The 18,312-nt window shown below is 41.7% G+C and overlaps 1 protein-coding gene across 14 annotated transcripts in view; it reads left to right on the top strand.

The window, feature by feature from the left end:
* Positions 1-18,312, top strand: part of EBF1 (EBF transcription factor 1) — a 384,748-nt gene that overhangs the window by 8,770 nt on the left and 357,666 nt on the right. For all 14 annotated transcript variants that reach the window (XR_007191188.2, XR_003319508.4, XM_048224418.2 and 11 more), the window contains exons 5-6: positions 6,300-6,373; positions 16,187-16,255. Coding sequence is in view for 12 of the 14 variants with exons in the window: in XM_048224418.2 (XP_048080375.1) it covers positions 6,300-6,373; positions 16,187-16,255 (143 nt within the window). In the remaining 2 variants the exon portion in view is untranslated. The remainder of the gene's footprint in view (positions 1-6,299; positions 6,374-16,186; positions 16,256-18,312) is intronic.

Here is an 18,312-nt window from a genome sequence, read left to right as displayed (position 1 = left end):
GCACATAGAGGAATGAAGAAGTTTGGAATTTTTATGCATGATCAGGACCTGTGTTTGGGAAAATGTAAACTCATCACAGTGGAAAATGTGTTGTTTGGAGTCTGGGGGTGAAAACAAAGCTGATGGTTTTGGAGAGATTGCCGGAGCCAGATGGCCTAGTACTTCCCCAGTCTGGCGGTCCAACTGCTCCCTCCTGGATAATATACAGCCATTTGTTCGGGGATATTTACGCTAGAGCTGTTTCCATGTGAATGTTTGAACAGCATTAAAAACGAACATATTAGTAGTGATGCATTTATCGAAATCATATGACTACACCAATAGTCTGTTCTTATGCCTTGACTTATATTGCGGAGAGGAATGAAGGAGTGCTTGGATGTTGGTGAATTGTTTATATAGTTGTTGAGCAAGAATGATTTGGTCTCAGTGAGTAATTAAAGCATGTAAGCATTTGGAATCAAACTAATGGAAATAATGATAGCACCTACCTTGAAGCTCTTTTGTGACAATTGAAAGAATTCATACATGTAAAATGCTTAGAATAGTGACTGGCACATATTAAGTGCTTAATAAATTAGCTGCTTTTATTATTTTATTATTATTATTATTGTCCCATCGGGTTCACAAAGCCAGCTGTAACTACTAATATAGATGTAAATGTAGTTATCATATGAGTGAAATACCTCTTACTACTGTTAGAAAAAGAAATATAATGTGGGATTATTAGGGTGATTCAGTTTGTATCTTGATGCTTGAATAATATAAGGGATTTTATTTCTTTGAGACATTAAATATGTATTCCAAAGCTAACTGCTTTCGATACACATTGTAACTGAACAGCATACTGAATATGATATCATTCCTTTGCAACTTTCCTAATTCAGTTCTGAAAACAGGCCTTCCTAGCTGCCGAGCTGAAATTACATCTTTATAATTTGTTCACCAGTAGCCCAGCTGCTAATTGAGGCAAAATAATTTTTTATTTTATCCCACTATTAATGTTGGATTGCTGTTTGACACAATTGTTTATGAAATGTCAGATTTGTAGTGTTTGTTTTGGCACAGGTTGATTTTTAACTAGGGCTCCTTCACCTACTGGAAGTTTCTGGGATCACATAAGCTAGCACTTTTTTTTTTTTTAATGACAAGCAATATAACTTGGTGGTCGAATGCAATGATTAATATTCTAGTACATTGATATTGTAGGTGTTCATATAATTTTTTGATTCATTCCAATTCTTGGTAATTTGCTACCAAAGGCTTGTTGACAGTCTGTATTTAGAGGACATTTTACTTCTGGTTGAAGGAGGTACTTTGTACATTCATGAACTTATTCTTGAAGGTGATAAATTAGGTTTGGCCTTTATTTTGCATGTAGAAAAAGAAGTAACATATTTTCAAGGTTACTGCTTTTACTTAAGTGGAAAATTAGGAGTTTTGTTAGTTATGGATAACCCATCTCTCTTTCCTTTCCTTCTTTTTTCTTTTCTTTTTCCTACCCTCTCTCCCTCTTGCGCTCCCTTTCTCTGTCTCCCTTTTTCCTTCCTTCCTTCCCCCCTTTCCTCCCTTCCTTCCTTCCTTCCTTCCTTCCTTCCTTCCTTCCTTCCTTCCTCCCTTCCTTCCTTCCTTCCCTCTTTCCTTCTTTCTAATGATGAAAGTCACCTATTGTCTGATTGTAAACCAAAAAAGACTTCTAATGAAAACATTTGCTCCTAAAACCCTTTTGGATTTTGAAGAACCAAAGTCAAAACTATTTTCCTTGCCCTCTTTATTTTGGCATAGAACACAAAGAGTTAAAACCATTAGAAGAGTAAACAAAGAAAAGCCGTGCTCAATTCTCTGTATTTCCTTTGGCATCCTATTGAAGTGTGATCCTGGTGCCTGTTCGCTGTGTATTTTTCGTTTTTCTGTGTGGTCTTTACCCATAGTAAGTTTCAATTAACGTTTAAGACCCAGTGATGTTTTAGAAATGCAGGGATGAACCACACTTTACAAGATGCCATCTAAAACAGGGGCCACTGAGGCAGATTTCCTCTATCGATTGATTTATTCCTTTTCAAAGACCAATATAGGTGAATTTATAATTGGGCATTTGAAATTGATGGCATTTTATTCTCTCACAGTAAAACTTCAGGTACTGCTGTGGCATAAGAGGATGCAAGTTTAAGAATTCCTATTTTTTTCCTCATTTTTGTTCATTATAAAAAATTATTTTGGAAAAAAACCTCAATCTGAAAATTAATGGAGTGTTAAAAATACTTTGATATTTTCTTTCTGCTTATGAGGAGAGGACATTAAGGAAAGGGGGCTAGTATACCAGGAAACTAAATCTGCTCCCATAGGTCAAGTTTTGACAACTTCTTTATCAATTTCACCAGGTTTTGAAAGTTGAGATGAAGTTAGTGCTGTTTATTCTTTTAGCTTTCTTCCTGCACCGTCTTCAATATTCCTGCCACCTTCAGGGATTTACTTGCCATTGGCAGAATTAAGGTCAATATTGTTTTCTGCTTGGTACTGTATTCTTTATTTCTTAGGATAAAACCTGAACTTGTTTTGCCATCAGTTCATTTATTTAAATAATATATTTTATAGGTTTTCTCTCCCCCGTCCGGCCCATGTCGGTAACAGGCCTCAAGTCCTTACTCCTGATAAACACATTGATTTATTTAAACCGCTGTTGTCTTTGTCGCTCTCATAGCAGACTACCTTCCTCACAGTGAGCAGACGCATGATTTACTATGGAGGATGAAAATAAGCCTTCTTCTTGGTGTTCCATTGTCTGGGCCCTAAACCAGCTGTCTATTAAAATGGTTTCACTTAAAATAGTCAATGCTGTTTATATGCTTCTGTGATCTCCCAGCTGATCCAGGCTCAGCGAGCTTTATTCACACCCCACAGAGGCACATATTTAAATTAGTAAGAAAAGCAGAAGCTTCTAAGTTGGTATTAGAAGATCCCTTTCCTTTTAGGCTTGAAGTCTGGGTTTGCTGAGCTGTGAACCCATCTCGACTTGTGTATGACATGTAGACGGTAGAGACTTGCTGTGCGGGATCAGTTGTGTGTGTGCGCTGGAGGGAGAGCTTGGTGACGTTTTTAAAAAATCTGCCTTATTGTGGACACTCTGCTTCAGAGAGCTATTCAGCAAAATACATTTATCATATTTTCCCATTTTGGATCTCATTGGAATGTTGAGTTCTTGGCCCATATCTTTTATATGATACCGTGTGTGTGTGTGTGCGTGTGTGTGTGTGTGTGTTAAGAAGGCTTTTCGGTAACAAATACTGCATAGGTGAGGCTGGAGGTAGACCTGCCTGTGACTGAGGTCCCCTCTGTAACTGATTCTCTGACACCGAGGTTCTAGCTTTCCAACCTTACAGGCTCAAAAAGAGGGACAGCAGAAACTTTAGGCTTCCACCCCTGTCCGGAATTCCTAACTATTTCTGAGCAAATCCAAACTCATGCTTTTATTTTTCTATGCTTGATTTAGAGAAGGATTCTCCATTTTGACTGCTGTCAGAAGTGAAGTGGCAATTTGGCATTTGGTAAAGAGATGTATTACAGAGGCCCTGGGCCTTCCAGGAAAGATGTGCAGCCACTAAAGATAAAAACATGGGATCCCTGGGCATTCATGGATCATCTACTGTTTAGGGAAGTTGTGAGCATATCTGCATTGCGTCGCGTCTTCCACTGAATATCATCATGGATCCACTGATTTGGGTGGAACCAGCAACCTCAACAAAAATAATATCATCTAGAAACGATCAAAGTGGGAAGGTCTGATATAACTGATACACATTCCTCTTAAAAGAAAAACCAAACTCTTTTTTTTTTTTTTACAGAAAGGAAAACCCTACCAATAGCTGTGAATATATTTACCAAGTTGCTTGTAGTCATTTAGCATGACAAAAAACTGAAGCTGAAACAGAGGTTATCGGGGATGTTAAGAGAACATCCAAAACATGTAGTGATAATAGGATGTCACAAAAATGCATGAGTAGAATTTTTTAGCACCATATTTGAGACCTAATCAGTTACTTACGGTGTTTCTTTGATTTCAGCAGTGATTGCAATAAGTAAAGCAGGCAGATAGAATTTTTGGTTTTCAAAATGTTTTCAGTTTACTCAGTGCATTTTCTTGAATAAAGTAACTTCTTGGGTATTTGAAAACGTCTTTTAAGAATACGGGAAAGAATCTGTGTAGGTGCAAACTAGTGGATGAACAGTTTAGGGATAGTGTATTACCATAATGTAGATGATGGCTCCATAAGATGGTTATGAATAACAGAAAGTGAAGTCGTAAGTTCGCAGCGGGGACTCTGGCTGATGACCTCTGGGGGATGGCAGGCACCACCTTACCCAAATGGCCAGAGTTTACCGCCAGTAATGGACCTAGCTGACAGTGTATCAAATACACCGAGAAGAACTCAGAATCACATCTGTGGTATCCTGGCCCTGAATTGGGTAACTTTAGTCTAAGTTCGAGGAAACATCAGACAAACCCAAACTGAAGATATTCTACAAAAGAACTGGCTTGTATTCTTTAACAATGTCACTATCATGAACTACAGACTCAGGAATGTTCTGTGTTAAAGGAGACATGGCGACTGAATGCAATGATTGGTATTGGCTGTTTAAAATTTTTATTTATTTATTTATTTATTTATTTATTTTTTTGCTGTGAAGGACATTATCGGGTAATTGGTGAATTTCAATAAAGTCTGTAGATTAGAGTATTACATTGCATCAGTGCTAATTTTCTAATTCAGATAATTGTACTGTGCTTATGGAAGAGAATTCTTTGTTTTAAGGAAATATATGCTGAAGTATTTAGGGTATGCCTGCAGTTTACTTGCAAATGGTTCAGGAAAAAGATAGAAAAGAATAAGCAGATTTAGTAAATTGTAAACATTTGAGGAATCTGGTTCAAGAGTATCTTGTAATTCTTTATATATTCTTGCAACTTTTTCTGTAAGTCTAAAATTATGTCAAAATAAAACATTAAAAACTACAGGGCTCTGGTAGGCTAACCATAAAAAATGCTTTTGAGGGGCCAATGGTAGAGAAAGGTTTTCTCCTCATACAAGTACTTTACGTCATGCTTTTATTTGTTGCCATTTTTGTTTCGTCATGGAATTCATTATCATACCCAGCGCCTGCTCCAGGGTCTGCGTGCACCGTGTCTTAAGCTGCCTCGATCCTTTACAGGTTCTAAAAACCCCAGGTTTATAAACGAAGCACATTAGAGCCAAGTACACGTTAGTTAGTGCGGCGTCTCTGTGTACTAAATAAGGATAGTCTCTGGTGAATTTAAATAGTTTTGTCGCCAAGAAATTGAGAGATCTGAACGTGTGAAAGGCATTTTATTAATAATTCGGAGCTGTGTGTGTATTATGCAGTGCTACAGTGTTCAGTTAGTTAAAAGGTGTCCTGAGGTAGAGTATTGCTCTAGCAATAGCTGTGATTTTCTTTGGCCCAGGTATTACCATGTTGATCCTCCAGGAAGCTGCCATCCCAGGGAAACTTCAGGGTGATTTTAAGCAAAATGTTTGTATGCGCATTACTGAAAACAGACAAAGACATATTGGCTGATGAGGTGCTTTGGAGTCCAAATTTTGGGAGTCAGACGTAATTCTTCTCAGTTTGGGGAGATAGCTCTATGGCCTAAGCCCACACACAGCAGCTGCCGGCACGTAGTACTGTCTGGGTGGGTGTATGCCCTGGAGAGCACATGTTTTCAGCCTGTAGGCGGGAAGAAGGATTTTCCCTGATTGATGAATCATCTCAAAGAAGACACAGTTAGTGAACGGACTCATTAACCATACCCCCACTTGTTTTCTGCTACTCATCTCTAGAACACTCAGTGTTGGGGCTGGAAGTAGTAAAATGAAGAGACAAACGCGTATTTAAAAGTCAGATCCACGTGCTTTTCTATATTTTAAATCCCTAGCATCTGAATCTGCTAAAGCTTCTGGGTTTTTCCTCCTCATTGATTAGAGTCCTCGTATTCTGAATTGAAAGGAGAATTGTGGTTGTCTTGACAACAGAAGTTCATCTCACACCCTGATCCAAAGATGTGCATCATAATAATGTGGTTGACGGGACAGAGAGGAACATATGCCTTCGACTTGATTTGGGTTGATCCTTAACAACATGCCTTGAAGCAGTCGCTCAGTGCGGCCTTGGGCTCCCGAGAGCTAATTGGCCCTCAGTAATGTTGAAGTGGTCAAGTACTCAATTGAAAAAGTTTGTTCTCTGGTATTTGGTTCCATTTTGAGCTCAAATCATGCCTTTGTTTACAGGCCATAGTGTATGAAGGCCAAGACAAGAACCCAGAAATGTGCCGAGTCTTGCTCACACACGAGATCATGTGCAGGTAAGAAATACCTTGTCCCCCCCCTTTAATTAGCAAAGAGAAGGTGAATTTGTATCTCAGATCTTGGTGAGCTCAGGTCCATTTTTGGGTACACATTTATCTTGCTTCTGTTAGATAATCTAGAAAGGACTGTGAAACATGAGTATTCGGTAGTAAGGCATCACAGGCATCTCAGAGGTTCTGGATTATTTATTAGATTTCATCCTGAAAGACATGCATTTCCATTTTGATATCACACTTTTAATGGGCACGAAGCAGTGCCCTTCCCTTCTTCCTTTCAATCAAATAAAATACAATATATCCTTTCAATGTACATATATGTGCTCAACTACATTGCTAGTAAAATAAGTAAGAGTTCTATTGATGTCAGCAGAAGCCTCTGGATAAGATTTGAAAGTTACAGTTCCTCTTTTTAATTCTCCCACTTAAAAATGTGACCATCGGTACAAAGGCATCATTCCTCCTTAAATTGAGTGTGGGTTTTCCCCCCCTTGCCTCTCATCTCTCAATCTTAGCTACCCTGTATAATAACCGTGACCATGTAGCTAATATTTCTCAGTAGCAGTGAGCTTTTGGAAGGATGGCAAATGTTTACGCCTGAAAGTTATAAAAATTCATGTCACCCACAAGCGAGTGTATTTATTTTGCCTGTAATCAGACATAAGCCACATTGGAAAACAAGCAAGCAGACCAAATGCCCTTCCATGGCCCCAGCCTGTCCTCCACATGGGAGAGAGTAGACCAGAGGACAGCCTTTAAACTTGCAGGATAGGATTCGTATTCTTCATCGAATAACACCTGATCTATTCTGAGTAATTGGATAAAGCACGAAGATGCCACTATGCATCAGGGAAAGGCTACTAATTGCTTTGTTCGCCATGCAGGCTCTCCCTGGCACAAAGCACGCTTGGCTCCTAACTACTACTGACCAGTCCTTCTAGGTTCAGCTGCTGCCTCAGCACGGGTGGGCTTTATCTGCTGCTCCTGGACTTGTGGGGAAAACAATCTCAAAGCTCCACAGGTGGGAATAAAAGAAAAAGGGCTTGGTGTGTTTTCTTCCTGAAATCCCAAATATTAACTTCTCTATCTGTAATGATGTATGTATACGAAAGCTTCTTTTTTTTCTTTTTTAAAAAGCATACTTTTAATAGATTATTCTAAATTCCTCAGGAGTTTCCCAAGTTTTCGCTTCAGTGATTTGTAGAACTTGGTAATTATTTGTAGAACTTGGTAGAAGGATAATTTCTCCTTACCTTTAAAACAGTAGCAAAACCCGAAAATACGGTCATCAGTTTCTTAGAAGATACTACTAGGCAAAAATTAGTGTTGTCTTGTATACAACGATGGTACCGTGAAAGCTGAGTTGCACTTTTCAGAATTAAATGAGTAAAATCATTTCAAAAAGCGTTAGAAAAAATGACCTCCTTTGCATTACTGTTTTTCTGATCGTATCTCTATTTTAGCTTCCCTCAATTAGCATGTCATTAGAATGAATTTTCCATGTTCTATTACGTGTGATTCTAGCAAATAGGGGACCGACAGGAAGATGAATCTTGAACAATAGGCCAACTAATGTCTGTGTATCATAGATTTGCATCTCATATCTGTACATGTTTGGACTATGCTAGAAATAATTCTATTCTTGAAATACTTTAAGATATATTATCCCTTTCACGCACAAGCCTACCCTCTAATAATGCAGTTTATATTTTTCTTGTTCTTAAAATTCATTGGTCCAAAGTACTTTATTATGCCGGTTGGCGTGCTTTACTGCTGATGTTCTTTCTATTTTTCAGAAACATAAAAATAGCAAAAATAAAATTCTCAAGCCACTGAAGGCAAATGATGATGTTTGTACTGTGTGGCTAAGAGGGAAAAGCCATATTCGAAATGTCATCCTGCTAACGTTACAGATGACGGTTTTCCTGGCTGCCTATAGATGTGTAAGGGGTACTGTTTGTTTACCAGGCCGCCATGACCCTATTACACAAACCTGTCATCTATTGTGTGGCTAACAGTCTTTTAAATTGCAAATCTGATGCTCTTTAGGGGGCTTTAGGAAAAAAATTCTCACTTTCCACACCATCCTATTTCTCTTGATTTCTTGCCTGTTGTAAGTGGAAGTTGGGATGTGCTGAATTTGCACCAGGGGTGCAAATGCAGGCTCAATTATAAGCATAAAATTAGAGTCTGTTCACCATTAATCAGCCTGGCTAATTGCTATGCACCACCATTAGCCATATGGTGTGAAAGACAGCTTGCTCTCCCCAAGATGAAATTTCTTCATTGCAGACATGAAATAGTGAGGGCCCTGGATTTTAAAATAGCTTGTTTTGGATATTTAATTTCTAAACAACTTTCTGCAGCGCTTTCTATCAAGGCTAACGGCACAATAAAACTTTGCATTTATGTCACAAAAGCTGTGTATTTATAGTACATTGGAACTGTGGTAAAGGAGACACAGAGAATTTAGATCGACAAGAAAGGGCTTGGATGATTCTGTTTTGTTGCAGGCAAAAAAGAGAAAGAAAAAAAAAACCCCGAAAAACACCAGGCAGTTGTGTCTCAGGTGGTTGCAAATTAAAAAAAAAATTATTTTATTCTGTTGAGAGGGTAACCCCATTGCATGAGCTGGCTAAAAGACTTACTGCCATTGGATTATAATTACTGCCTCTCTTCGAGTCAAAAGCTCTTTGACTTGATGGCGTTGAACTCTTTTTGTGGAATTCTGGGAAGGTTTCTGCATTTTTGGTGAATTGGAATCTGTCATACCGATGATCATTATATTTTGCTAATACTTAATGGTTAAGCTCTTCAAGAAATATCCACCCCACCACCCCCCCCCCCCCGCCCAAGGATTTTTTTAAAGTGGGAGTCTAGAAGGGATTTGATTGTACCGCATCTCAACACTCTGTGTTTAAATGTAAATGGAAAATAGGAACTGTGCTTCGGAGCCCTTGTCCCCAGCCACCCCAGGCAGGCCAAAGCTGATTTTCTCCCTTACCAGTGCACAGGATGATTATAGGAGATGGGTACTCTGTTTAGCAAAGCATTCTTCTTCTATTATCAGTGCCCAACCTCTTGTGCGACCATGAGTTCCCAGGGCAAGCTCAGGGCAACCCCTTGAAATAGTCTGTTCTTTCTTCCTCTTTTGCTGGCTTATTCTGATTTTGTCCTTCAGATTTCTACTTAAGCATGGTTTCATCAGGAAAGCATCCCCAGCCCTTGGCCTGAGTTATGTCTCCTTGTTAAGCACTCCTATTATATCCCATGCTTTTCCTTCATAGCACTTAGCACGTTGTAACTGTGTGTCCAGGGCCCGTCCTCCTTTGCTGAACTAAGAGCTCATTGAAGGCAGAGAAGCCACTCAGCTTTCATCTCTGCTTTAGTTGTCCCATGTGTGAAGTATGTGTGTGTGGGGGGCAACGTTACTTCTCTCGTAGGGGGGTTGTTAAGATTAAATGCTATAATCTCATAACACTTATCACGGTGCCTGACACATAGTAAGTACTGGGGGTCTATTGTTATTCCTGATAGGAATAGCAGTAGTATTAGTGGTAACACCAACAGAAACAGAAGTGGTAGTACCAGTAGCAGCAGTATCTGCGGTGTCTAGCTGAGCACCTGGTACATAGTTGCTCAGAGTGAAGGATGATAAGAGGACGTTGAAGGGAAGGGAAGTGCCTTCTACAGCATTACCATACTTCGTTCATTCGAGGTATTGTGGGTAAGGATATTTTCATTCATTCTGGTGGCACCTGCTATGTGCGAAGCCCTGTGGAATGCAGAGCCCAAGGACTGGTCCTGTAGTAGGAGAGGTTTTAGGTTAGCCTGGGAGAGGAGACCTGTCAGGAGATGACCAGACTGCACTGTAGACAGGGTTGTCTGTGATGAGGGGTGAAGTGAAGGACTGTGGCTGTTCCGAGAAGGGAGGGCGTACCTGAAGGTGGCTGGTGGCCGCAGGAAGGAGGAGGAGGGTGAGACAGGCCAGGAATTTTAGAGGGTATATGAAGAAATGTTTGGGCCCATTTGTTGGTGGTCTGGCAGGATTTCTTTGGGGAGAGAGGATTGCAGGTGAGTGGGCTGTGGCCTGGAGCTGGGGAGAGAGTCAGGGTAAAAGATAACCAGCATCAGAGAGGTCTTTTCCCAACAGTGGAGTTGAAGCTATGGGCTTACATGGGATTGAAAAGGCTGGGAGACTAGAAAGAGTAGAGACCATGGGTGCATTCTAGGGAAGTGGTCCTATTTAGCAAGGAGGGAGAGTGTGTTCAAGAATTAGGAGAAAGAACATTGAGCATTCAGGGCATAGAAATAAAAGGAGGGTGTTTCCAAGATGGGAGCCATCCGTATGATAAGTCCTGGGAAGATCCAGATGGACTTGAAAAGAGAAAAACACCAGAAAGTCACTGGTGAACTTTGAGAGAGGACATTCAAGCAGGTGCTGAGGCCTGGAAGCCAGGTTTTATGGGAACGGGCGGAAAGGAACGATGGCGACTCCAGCAAGGAGAAAGGTGGGCAGTAAAGAGACTGACTCAAGAGAAAGGAGATTTTTTTTTTTAAGAGAGTGGGACAACTTGACAGGTGTTTGCAAACTAAGGGAAAGAGTGAACTTATCACTATTAATCAGATTATTCAGATAATTCATGTATCTCGTTCTGTAGCCACTTGGGCTAAACAGGAAAGATAATCTTGTTTTCTGCTGTAAAACTTAGAGATTGAGGTGATGCTTTTCTTCTGTTGGGAGAGCCTGTACTTCTAGGAAGAGATTCCACGTCCCTAAGATGAAGATCTGCAGGTCCCATGACTGGGAAGCAGGTGAACGTTGTTTGCCCTGATTGAGGAAGCTGTGTGTCAGCTCACGGGAGATGTGCCACCTGCGTTAGGCTGCTAAGGAGGAAACTCATACGTTTGCTTTTCCGGGGGTGTGCAAAATTATCTGGGAGATGCACGATCCTGCTGGGGAAAGGGATGCTGTCTTGAGTCCGCAGTGTTTGTAGGATACCGGGTGCTGGGGACCCACTCCTGTGACTCATTCCACTTTGCCCTCCTGCCGCTTGAGTTGCAGGTTGAGAAGGGATGTGAAATAGGGGGCTTCCTGCTCTGTGACAAAGCCAATCAGGAAACCCCAAGCCCCCTGCTAGATACCTACTCTGGGGGTCAAATGCCAGGTCTGTGCCTGGTACAATAAGAGCCTAAGAAACAGTTTTCAATGGATGGAGGTCCGTCGGTCACACAGCGATGAGGACATAACTGTCACTGCCATTTCTTTCATTAACACGGTAACTTTTCCCTTAAAGTGCTCTCACGTCTGTTGTCCCATGTACCGTGCTGGTTCAGCCTGAGTGCTCTTCTGCCTTAAACCCAAGTGAATCTGTTCTCCCTTCGTCCTGTCCTTTTTGGTTGATGCCTGTCTTGTGCGTGGTGGAGGTGGTGCCTACCTTTCTTGGTCCTTTGGAGTTCAGTAGAAGGAACTAGGAGGCAGCTAGGTTTAGAGAAGAGATAAAAGAGAAGGGCGAGGAAGACTGTGGTGGGGAAGAAGGACTGGTTCTTGCTCAGCTTGGTCTGGGCTCAGAACTAGGAAGCTGCAGGGAGCTAGATGTCAGCTCAGTCTAAAGGAGAACATTTGTTCCCTAACTTACTATTGATTTTCAGTTTTTTAATAGGAAAGTACTATTGCAATACAAAGCAGGAGACTGCAGAAGTATGGAAATAAAATATATACCTTCCATTCCTTCCCACTTCCTATTCCACTCCCTACAGGTTACTTCTTTGAAGTTTCTGTTCATTTATTCAAAACATATTTCCTGAGGGTCTGCTGTGCCCGGGGCTCTGTTCTAGTTGTTGGGGATATAGGGGTGAACAAAATAGTCTAAGACCCTATTCTCATGGAGAGGCAGACAGAATAGAAGAAACTAAATATAAAATACAATGTGTTGAGCGCTAGGGAGAAAAGTGAGACAGGATGAGGGAGTGCTCTGGGGCAGTCAGTCAGGGAAGGGCTTTCTAAGGTGGTGATTTTGCATAGAGATTTGAGTGAAGTGAGGGGTGAACCGGCTTGTGCCCAATTCTCTCCTCCTCCTCTCTCCCCCTCTCTCTTTCACTCTTTCATTTATTTTCCCCCAGAAATAGGACCATACCACACATTCTATTCAGCAGCTGGGCTTTCTTGATTCATAATTTGATTTAGACCTTTTTCCATGAGGATGTGTAAAAACCCACCCTCATCCTTTTTAACGCTGCACATAATTCCGTATATACATGTATACACACACGTACGTGTATATGTATGCCCACGTGTATGTGCATATCTATATATTTTTCAAGTAGGGCTCATCCTATAGACACTACTTTGTCATCAGTCCAGGGGCAGAGCAGAGCCCAAGACTTCCAGTTGGGGAATGACGACTGTGTGATGCTGTGATATGAACCCTCCCAGAGACAGGAAACCTGGGGGGAGGCCATTTCTTTAAACTTTGCATAAAAGTTTTTTTTTTTTTTTAATAACTGTTAAGTGGACCATCAGCCCCTTCATTTTGTTTTCTCTTCGTTCCTTCATTACCTCCTTTTATTCCCGTTCTGTCTTTCCTTCCACACTTCTGTTCTTCACATCTGCCTTTTCCCCTGGGTCCCTTGGGGCCCAGCAGAGAGAAGTGGTTCTCATTTATGCTGCGCTTCAATTCATCCGGCTGTGCTCAAGGGCATTTTTACTTTAAGGGGATGAAGAAAGACAGTGCTTCAGCCAAAGGACAAATCTCAGGCCTAGTGTGGCACTTGCTTGGGGGAGGTGGTTTGGGGTATGGGGTGGGATGGGAGTGAACTTTCCTCCCATCAGCAGTGCCCATCGGAGGGTCAGCTTGGCGTCCTCTATCTGTCACCTTCCTATTTCCTTGGATCCTTTTTCGCCCGGTACATTACGCCCTTCTTGAAGTCATTTGATCAATCAATCAATCAATCAATCAATCTTTGAGCTTCTCCATTCTATTTCAGGCCTTACAGTACTCATTAGGTAAATAAAATCGACAGTTGCTTCCTTTAGGAAGCATACGGATTAGTGGGGGAGGAGGGTGAGAAGAAAGAGTAACAAAACAAACATTTATGTAAGAATATAATTTGCATTGTGTTACATGTTCTGAAAGGAAAAACCGGACGAGCCTAAAGGGGGTCAGAGCCAGCCTCTCTGGAGAGGGAGTGTCAAGGCTGAGGCCTGAACAGGGAGTAGAGGCTGGCTAAGTGAGGAGGGGCTGGAGCAGGAACAGACCAGGCGGGGAGGCCTGCCCAGGCCTGGGCCTGAGGTCAGACTGAGTGAGGCGTATCAGAGAGACTGAAATTGGCCAGTGAGGTTGGAGCTTGGCAGGTCAGAGGAGAGTGACAGGAGGCTGGGAGGTGGTCTGGCATCATGGCATGCCGTGGATCTATTCTGAGTGCTCTGGGAAGCTAGTAAAAGGTCTTGGGCAGTGAAGTGACACAGTCCCATTGACATTTTGAAAAGATCACTCTGGCTGTTTTGGGAAGTAAAGAGTGGAGGCAGCAAGGCTAGATGGGAGGCCACTGCAGAAGTCCAATGAAGAATGGAAGCGACGTGGATGAGGGTGATGGCAGTGAGGAGAGAGAGAACCAGGCATGAGGTGCAGATCCTACTTGGAGGTTGCCATCATGCCAGGTGGAAGAGCCCCTGGGGGCAGAGTCTGGCCAGGAGCCGGCGAGGGTTCCACCAGCGGGAACTTGCATTGCCCACTCACTGTTTGGGGAAAAAAAAGGGTGGGGGGAATGGAAAATGATGAGGAGAAATAAGCCTTCCCACCTGCCGGTTTTCTCCCGGGGTAAAGAGGACGTGGGATCTGTTGAGAGGCCGCCGTTGGAGACCTGCCGCTTCTGCGGAGCACGGGGCAGCTTTGCTCAGGTCTGGAGGAAGAGGAGGTCAGAGAAGGCAGAGCAGGGAGTGATAATGATGCTGTCCTCCATGGAGCACTTAGTAGGACCAGTCGCAGAGCCCAGCTCTATACCCTGATTGCACTGAATCTGCACCCTGGCACTTGGAGGTGGGCCCCACGGCTGTCCCATTGTACAAATGAGGAAAACAAAGTTCTGTGGGGTCGAGTACCTTGCTAAAGGTGGCACGGTAGCTCTCTCTGACTTTGGAGCCAGTGTTCTTAACCGCCATGCTCTTCTGGCAAGCCCTTGAAATGTAGGTGTAGGGGATCAGAGTTAAGGGATGATGGAGTTTTTAAGCTGTTATTATTATTATTATTATTATTATTATTATTATTTGCAAGCATTCCAAGGACTGTACTTCTCATTCCATTGTTTGCTCATCTGTCTCTCGGGTATTGAGATACTATGAGATACTATGGGTATTTCTAGCCCCATAGTCTTGGTATAATAGAATGTAGGCCTAAAAGAAAATAGTTCCCTTTGAATCAGAAAGGGAAAGGCCAAAAGGTGGATGGAGTGACCTTCAGCTGGGGCTTTGACAAAGGAGATATAGTTCTTACGATTGCTTTCCGAAGATAGGAGAGACAAAGAGAATTAACACCAAATTTGGAAGCTAGTTCTCTTCTCAGAGATATAGTTGTAGTCAGGAAAGAGACTTCCCAACTTTGGTGAAAGAGTCTCTGTCCAGGAGTATATTTCTGGGTCCTGAAAATGAAGTTCAATGTTTGGTTCGCTCCAGCAGCTTTCTGAATTTAGGCCCTATGATTCACTAAGTAAAATGTGTGTGTGTGTGTGTGTGTGTGTATGTGTGTGTGTGTACACATGCCTGTGTACGAAAGAGAGAGAAAAGTGCATCTTTTATTTGTGGTAATGTATAACCCTTGGATAACTTCCTTGTCTCCTTGACTGATCAAACAAGTGCTTTTCTAGCGTGCCCCTGGGTGTAGACTGACCAGTGTAGACATATTTTATTTGCAAACAAGTCTCAGATGGATAGTTTGCCATTGACCGTGGGTAATTTGCAAAAACCTTAATTTTTCACCCCCTAGAAGCATCCCAGTTTTACAGAAACAGAGTCTTTTCGTTGCAGCCGGGGTGGGATTTTGATAGTGGGTGCTTTTCTTGCCCACGGCTGCTTTTTCTCTAACCTACTTAAGGGCATCCATTGTCAGGGCTGTGCTAGCCTTCAGATCAACTGTCCATAATGCGTCCAGAAAACTTAAATGGTGGCCAGCCCGGGACACGGAAGCCAGACCACATGTGGATCTCCACTTTCTTTTATCGTGCCTTTTCTTCGTCTTCATTATTATGTTGTACTCTTAGTCTCATCAAGATGGTGCAAAAGCAAACAGTTGCAGCTTTAGGATTTCGGGCAGGCTGGGGTTGAAGGAAACATCTCCCTTGAAAGAGAAAGGAGAAGAAAAAGGAATCCATTTAATACAGAATGACTGGAGGGGGAGAAATCACTCATACCTCATTATTGACGCGTTCCACACAATTAGCGTGATCTTGAGGGAAGAACGTTTGAGCCACCCACAACCCCGAATATTCTCATTGGGTAGATGTAATAATAATGCATTTCACAGTGAACTCTTCAATACTGCGGGCAGTGATGGGGAGACCCCATCCTAGGGCTGTCAGTCGTGGCTCCAGGAGAGTCCCTCTTCCTCCCTCCTTCTTTGTGCAGGGAGAGGTTAAGCCTGGCCATTAACCCATAGGCGACCCACATAGAATTTTCTGTCCCAGGGATCCGTTGATTGCCAGGTATGGCTTTGCGGTAATTCTAGCATGTGCAACCCAGCAATTTGAACCTTCTGTCTGCCTTAATGATGGTTTTACATTGTAATGGTTGTACTAAATCCTTTCGTTTTTGCTCCATAGCCGCTGTTGTGACAAGAAGAGCTGTGGCAACCGAAATGAGACTCCCTCAGATCCAGTGATAATTGACAGGTAGGGACCACTCTACTTTCACTGCATTCTTATTCCTCATTATAATGAAACACCTGCCTTGTGTCGCTCACCGGCGAGGGTGAGGAACGCACGTGGCCAAAATTTGCCTGTTGGTCATGACTAGTCTGCGCCGAGCTTTTGCGATTGCTGGGAAAACCATATGGAATGTTCTTTGGAGGCCCGTTTTCTTGGATTGCTTCGGTTTGGTGTCTGATTCATGCTCTTAAAGGAATATTTTTTTCTTTCCTGACTTTCTGTGGCTCAATCCTCATGCTGTGCCAGGAAGCTTCAGAAATAAAATAATAATAGTTTGTGATTTATGAAATGTGGTTGGGTGCTTATAAATATTTAACTTTTATTTGAAAAATGTTTGAATCATTATCACTTTTAGCTACAGTAGTTCTGGTGGACGTAATCCATCTACATTTTAAGGTTTTATTTATGCATAAAAGCAGTTTTAAAGAGATCTGTGAACCAAGACTTTCTACAGTTATCTCCCGGCATTTGATGGTAGCTCATACTGTATTGTAAGTTGATTAATTTATCCTGCTTGTCTTAATTATTGTGTTTTTAAACAGATCCATATTACTAATCTGACATGACCAAGTAAATCACTGTAGAACAATAAATCTGTTTTAGTTGTTTGGTGCAATTTGGAGTCAGTGTGTGTACATACTATGCGAAGTTGCATTCCAAATATTCATTTTACATTTTAATTATTGAAATTCCTTGTATGGAAACATGTATGATAAACCATTTGTTACATAGCATTACTCATTGAGAGTTAAATGGCCTGGAAGGTTTATAGATACTGTCAGTTGTCAGCTAGGGAAAGAGCTAGCACCCTCCACTAGCTGGTCTTGCAAATTAGACTGACTGATCTCTCATTGAGGAAATTAACAGCTGAACAAAGTTCCTCTTTGGGTTTGGTAATAATGATTTTTACCAAAACAACCCCAAAACAAACCAAAACAAAAAACCGAACCCTATCTGTCTTTCCAATTCTTTACCTTTTGGGGCTTACTTTAGTGTTTTTCAGTTCACTGAAAAACTGCTTCATTGTACTTTGTGTCAAAACATTGACTTGTTGAATCTGACCATGTGATTCTCCAGGCTTAAACCCAATTTTGACTGCCAGCTAGCTTTATAAAGCTTACATTGCAATCAGATATTTTAACTAAATCTCTCTCTCGTATTCAACCACAACATACACCTTTGCTTGATAACTGAGTGTGAACATACTCGATTCAAAGTTAATACACGTGGGTGTTTCGTGTGCAGTGAGGTTGTACGCTGCCTGTAGAGTTGGAATGCGTGTTTATCTGCGAGAGCAGACCTGCCATTCGTGTAATTCCTTTTTTCTGCGATGGAAGATAAATCTTCAAATGAGAAAGGTCAAAACTAAATATAACCGTTATGCTGTTTGTTTTACTTAAATCCATCACTTCGAAATACCGTGTGTTATTTTAAGCAAGTTTTTCTTAACGCTTCTGTTAAAAAGAAAGTGTTCCGATCAAAGGACCAGCCCAAATAGTCCCTCAAACTCTGAAAGTACAGGCGTTCTCTTCTGCCGCACAGTTCCTTTGGTGTGGATGATGTGGGTACCTTGCCACCCGCAACGAAAACACTTCTTTTGCTTGTGAATGGGTTAAGCTTTTAAGTTCTTCATTTGGTTTTAAGCCGTGACTCTGATATAGAAGGTTGATAGGACTGTGGTTTGAATAACATTTGATTTTGACCTGTTCTTGTGGGTTGCAATGGCATAAGAAACTTGACTCAGCAGCGCTGTAATTAGCCCGGCCCGTGTTTTTGAAACAGGATTGTGTTACCTGGATTGCATTAGTGTGGCTTCTTTTGTTGCCGCCTAGCATCTGTCCCAGTAGGGTACTTAAAACCTTTTCTTGGCTGGGGTAGTTCAAACAATTTAGGCAAAATAAGTATGCACTTTATACTGTTGGTGGCTTGAGAGATATTACTCATGACATTTCTCCTTTTCATTTTTTCCCTTTTTGGTTTGACAAAGTAGAAAACAGTGTGTAGCCAATGTTGGTCTCTTA

Source organism: Ursus arctos, unplaced genomic scaffold, assembly GCF_023065955.2.
Source record: "Ursus arctos isolate Adak ecotype North America unplaced genomic scaffold, UrsArc2.0 scaffold_15, whole genome shotgun sequence".
NCBI lineage: Eukaryota > Metazoa > Chordata > Mammalia > Carnivora > Ursidae > Ursus > Ursus arctos.
The sequence above is the reverse complement of the archived record's forward strand: the minus strand, read 5'-3'. Positions and strand labels throughout refer to the sequence as shown.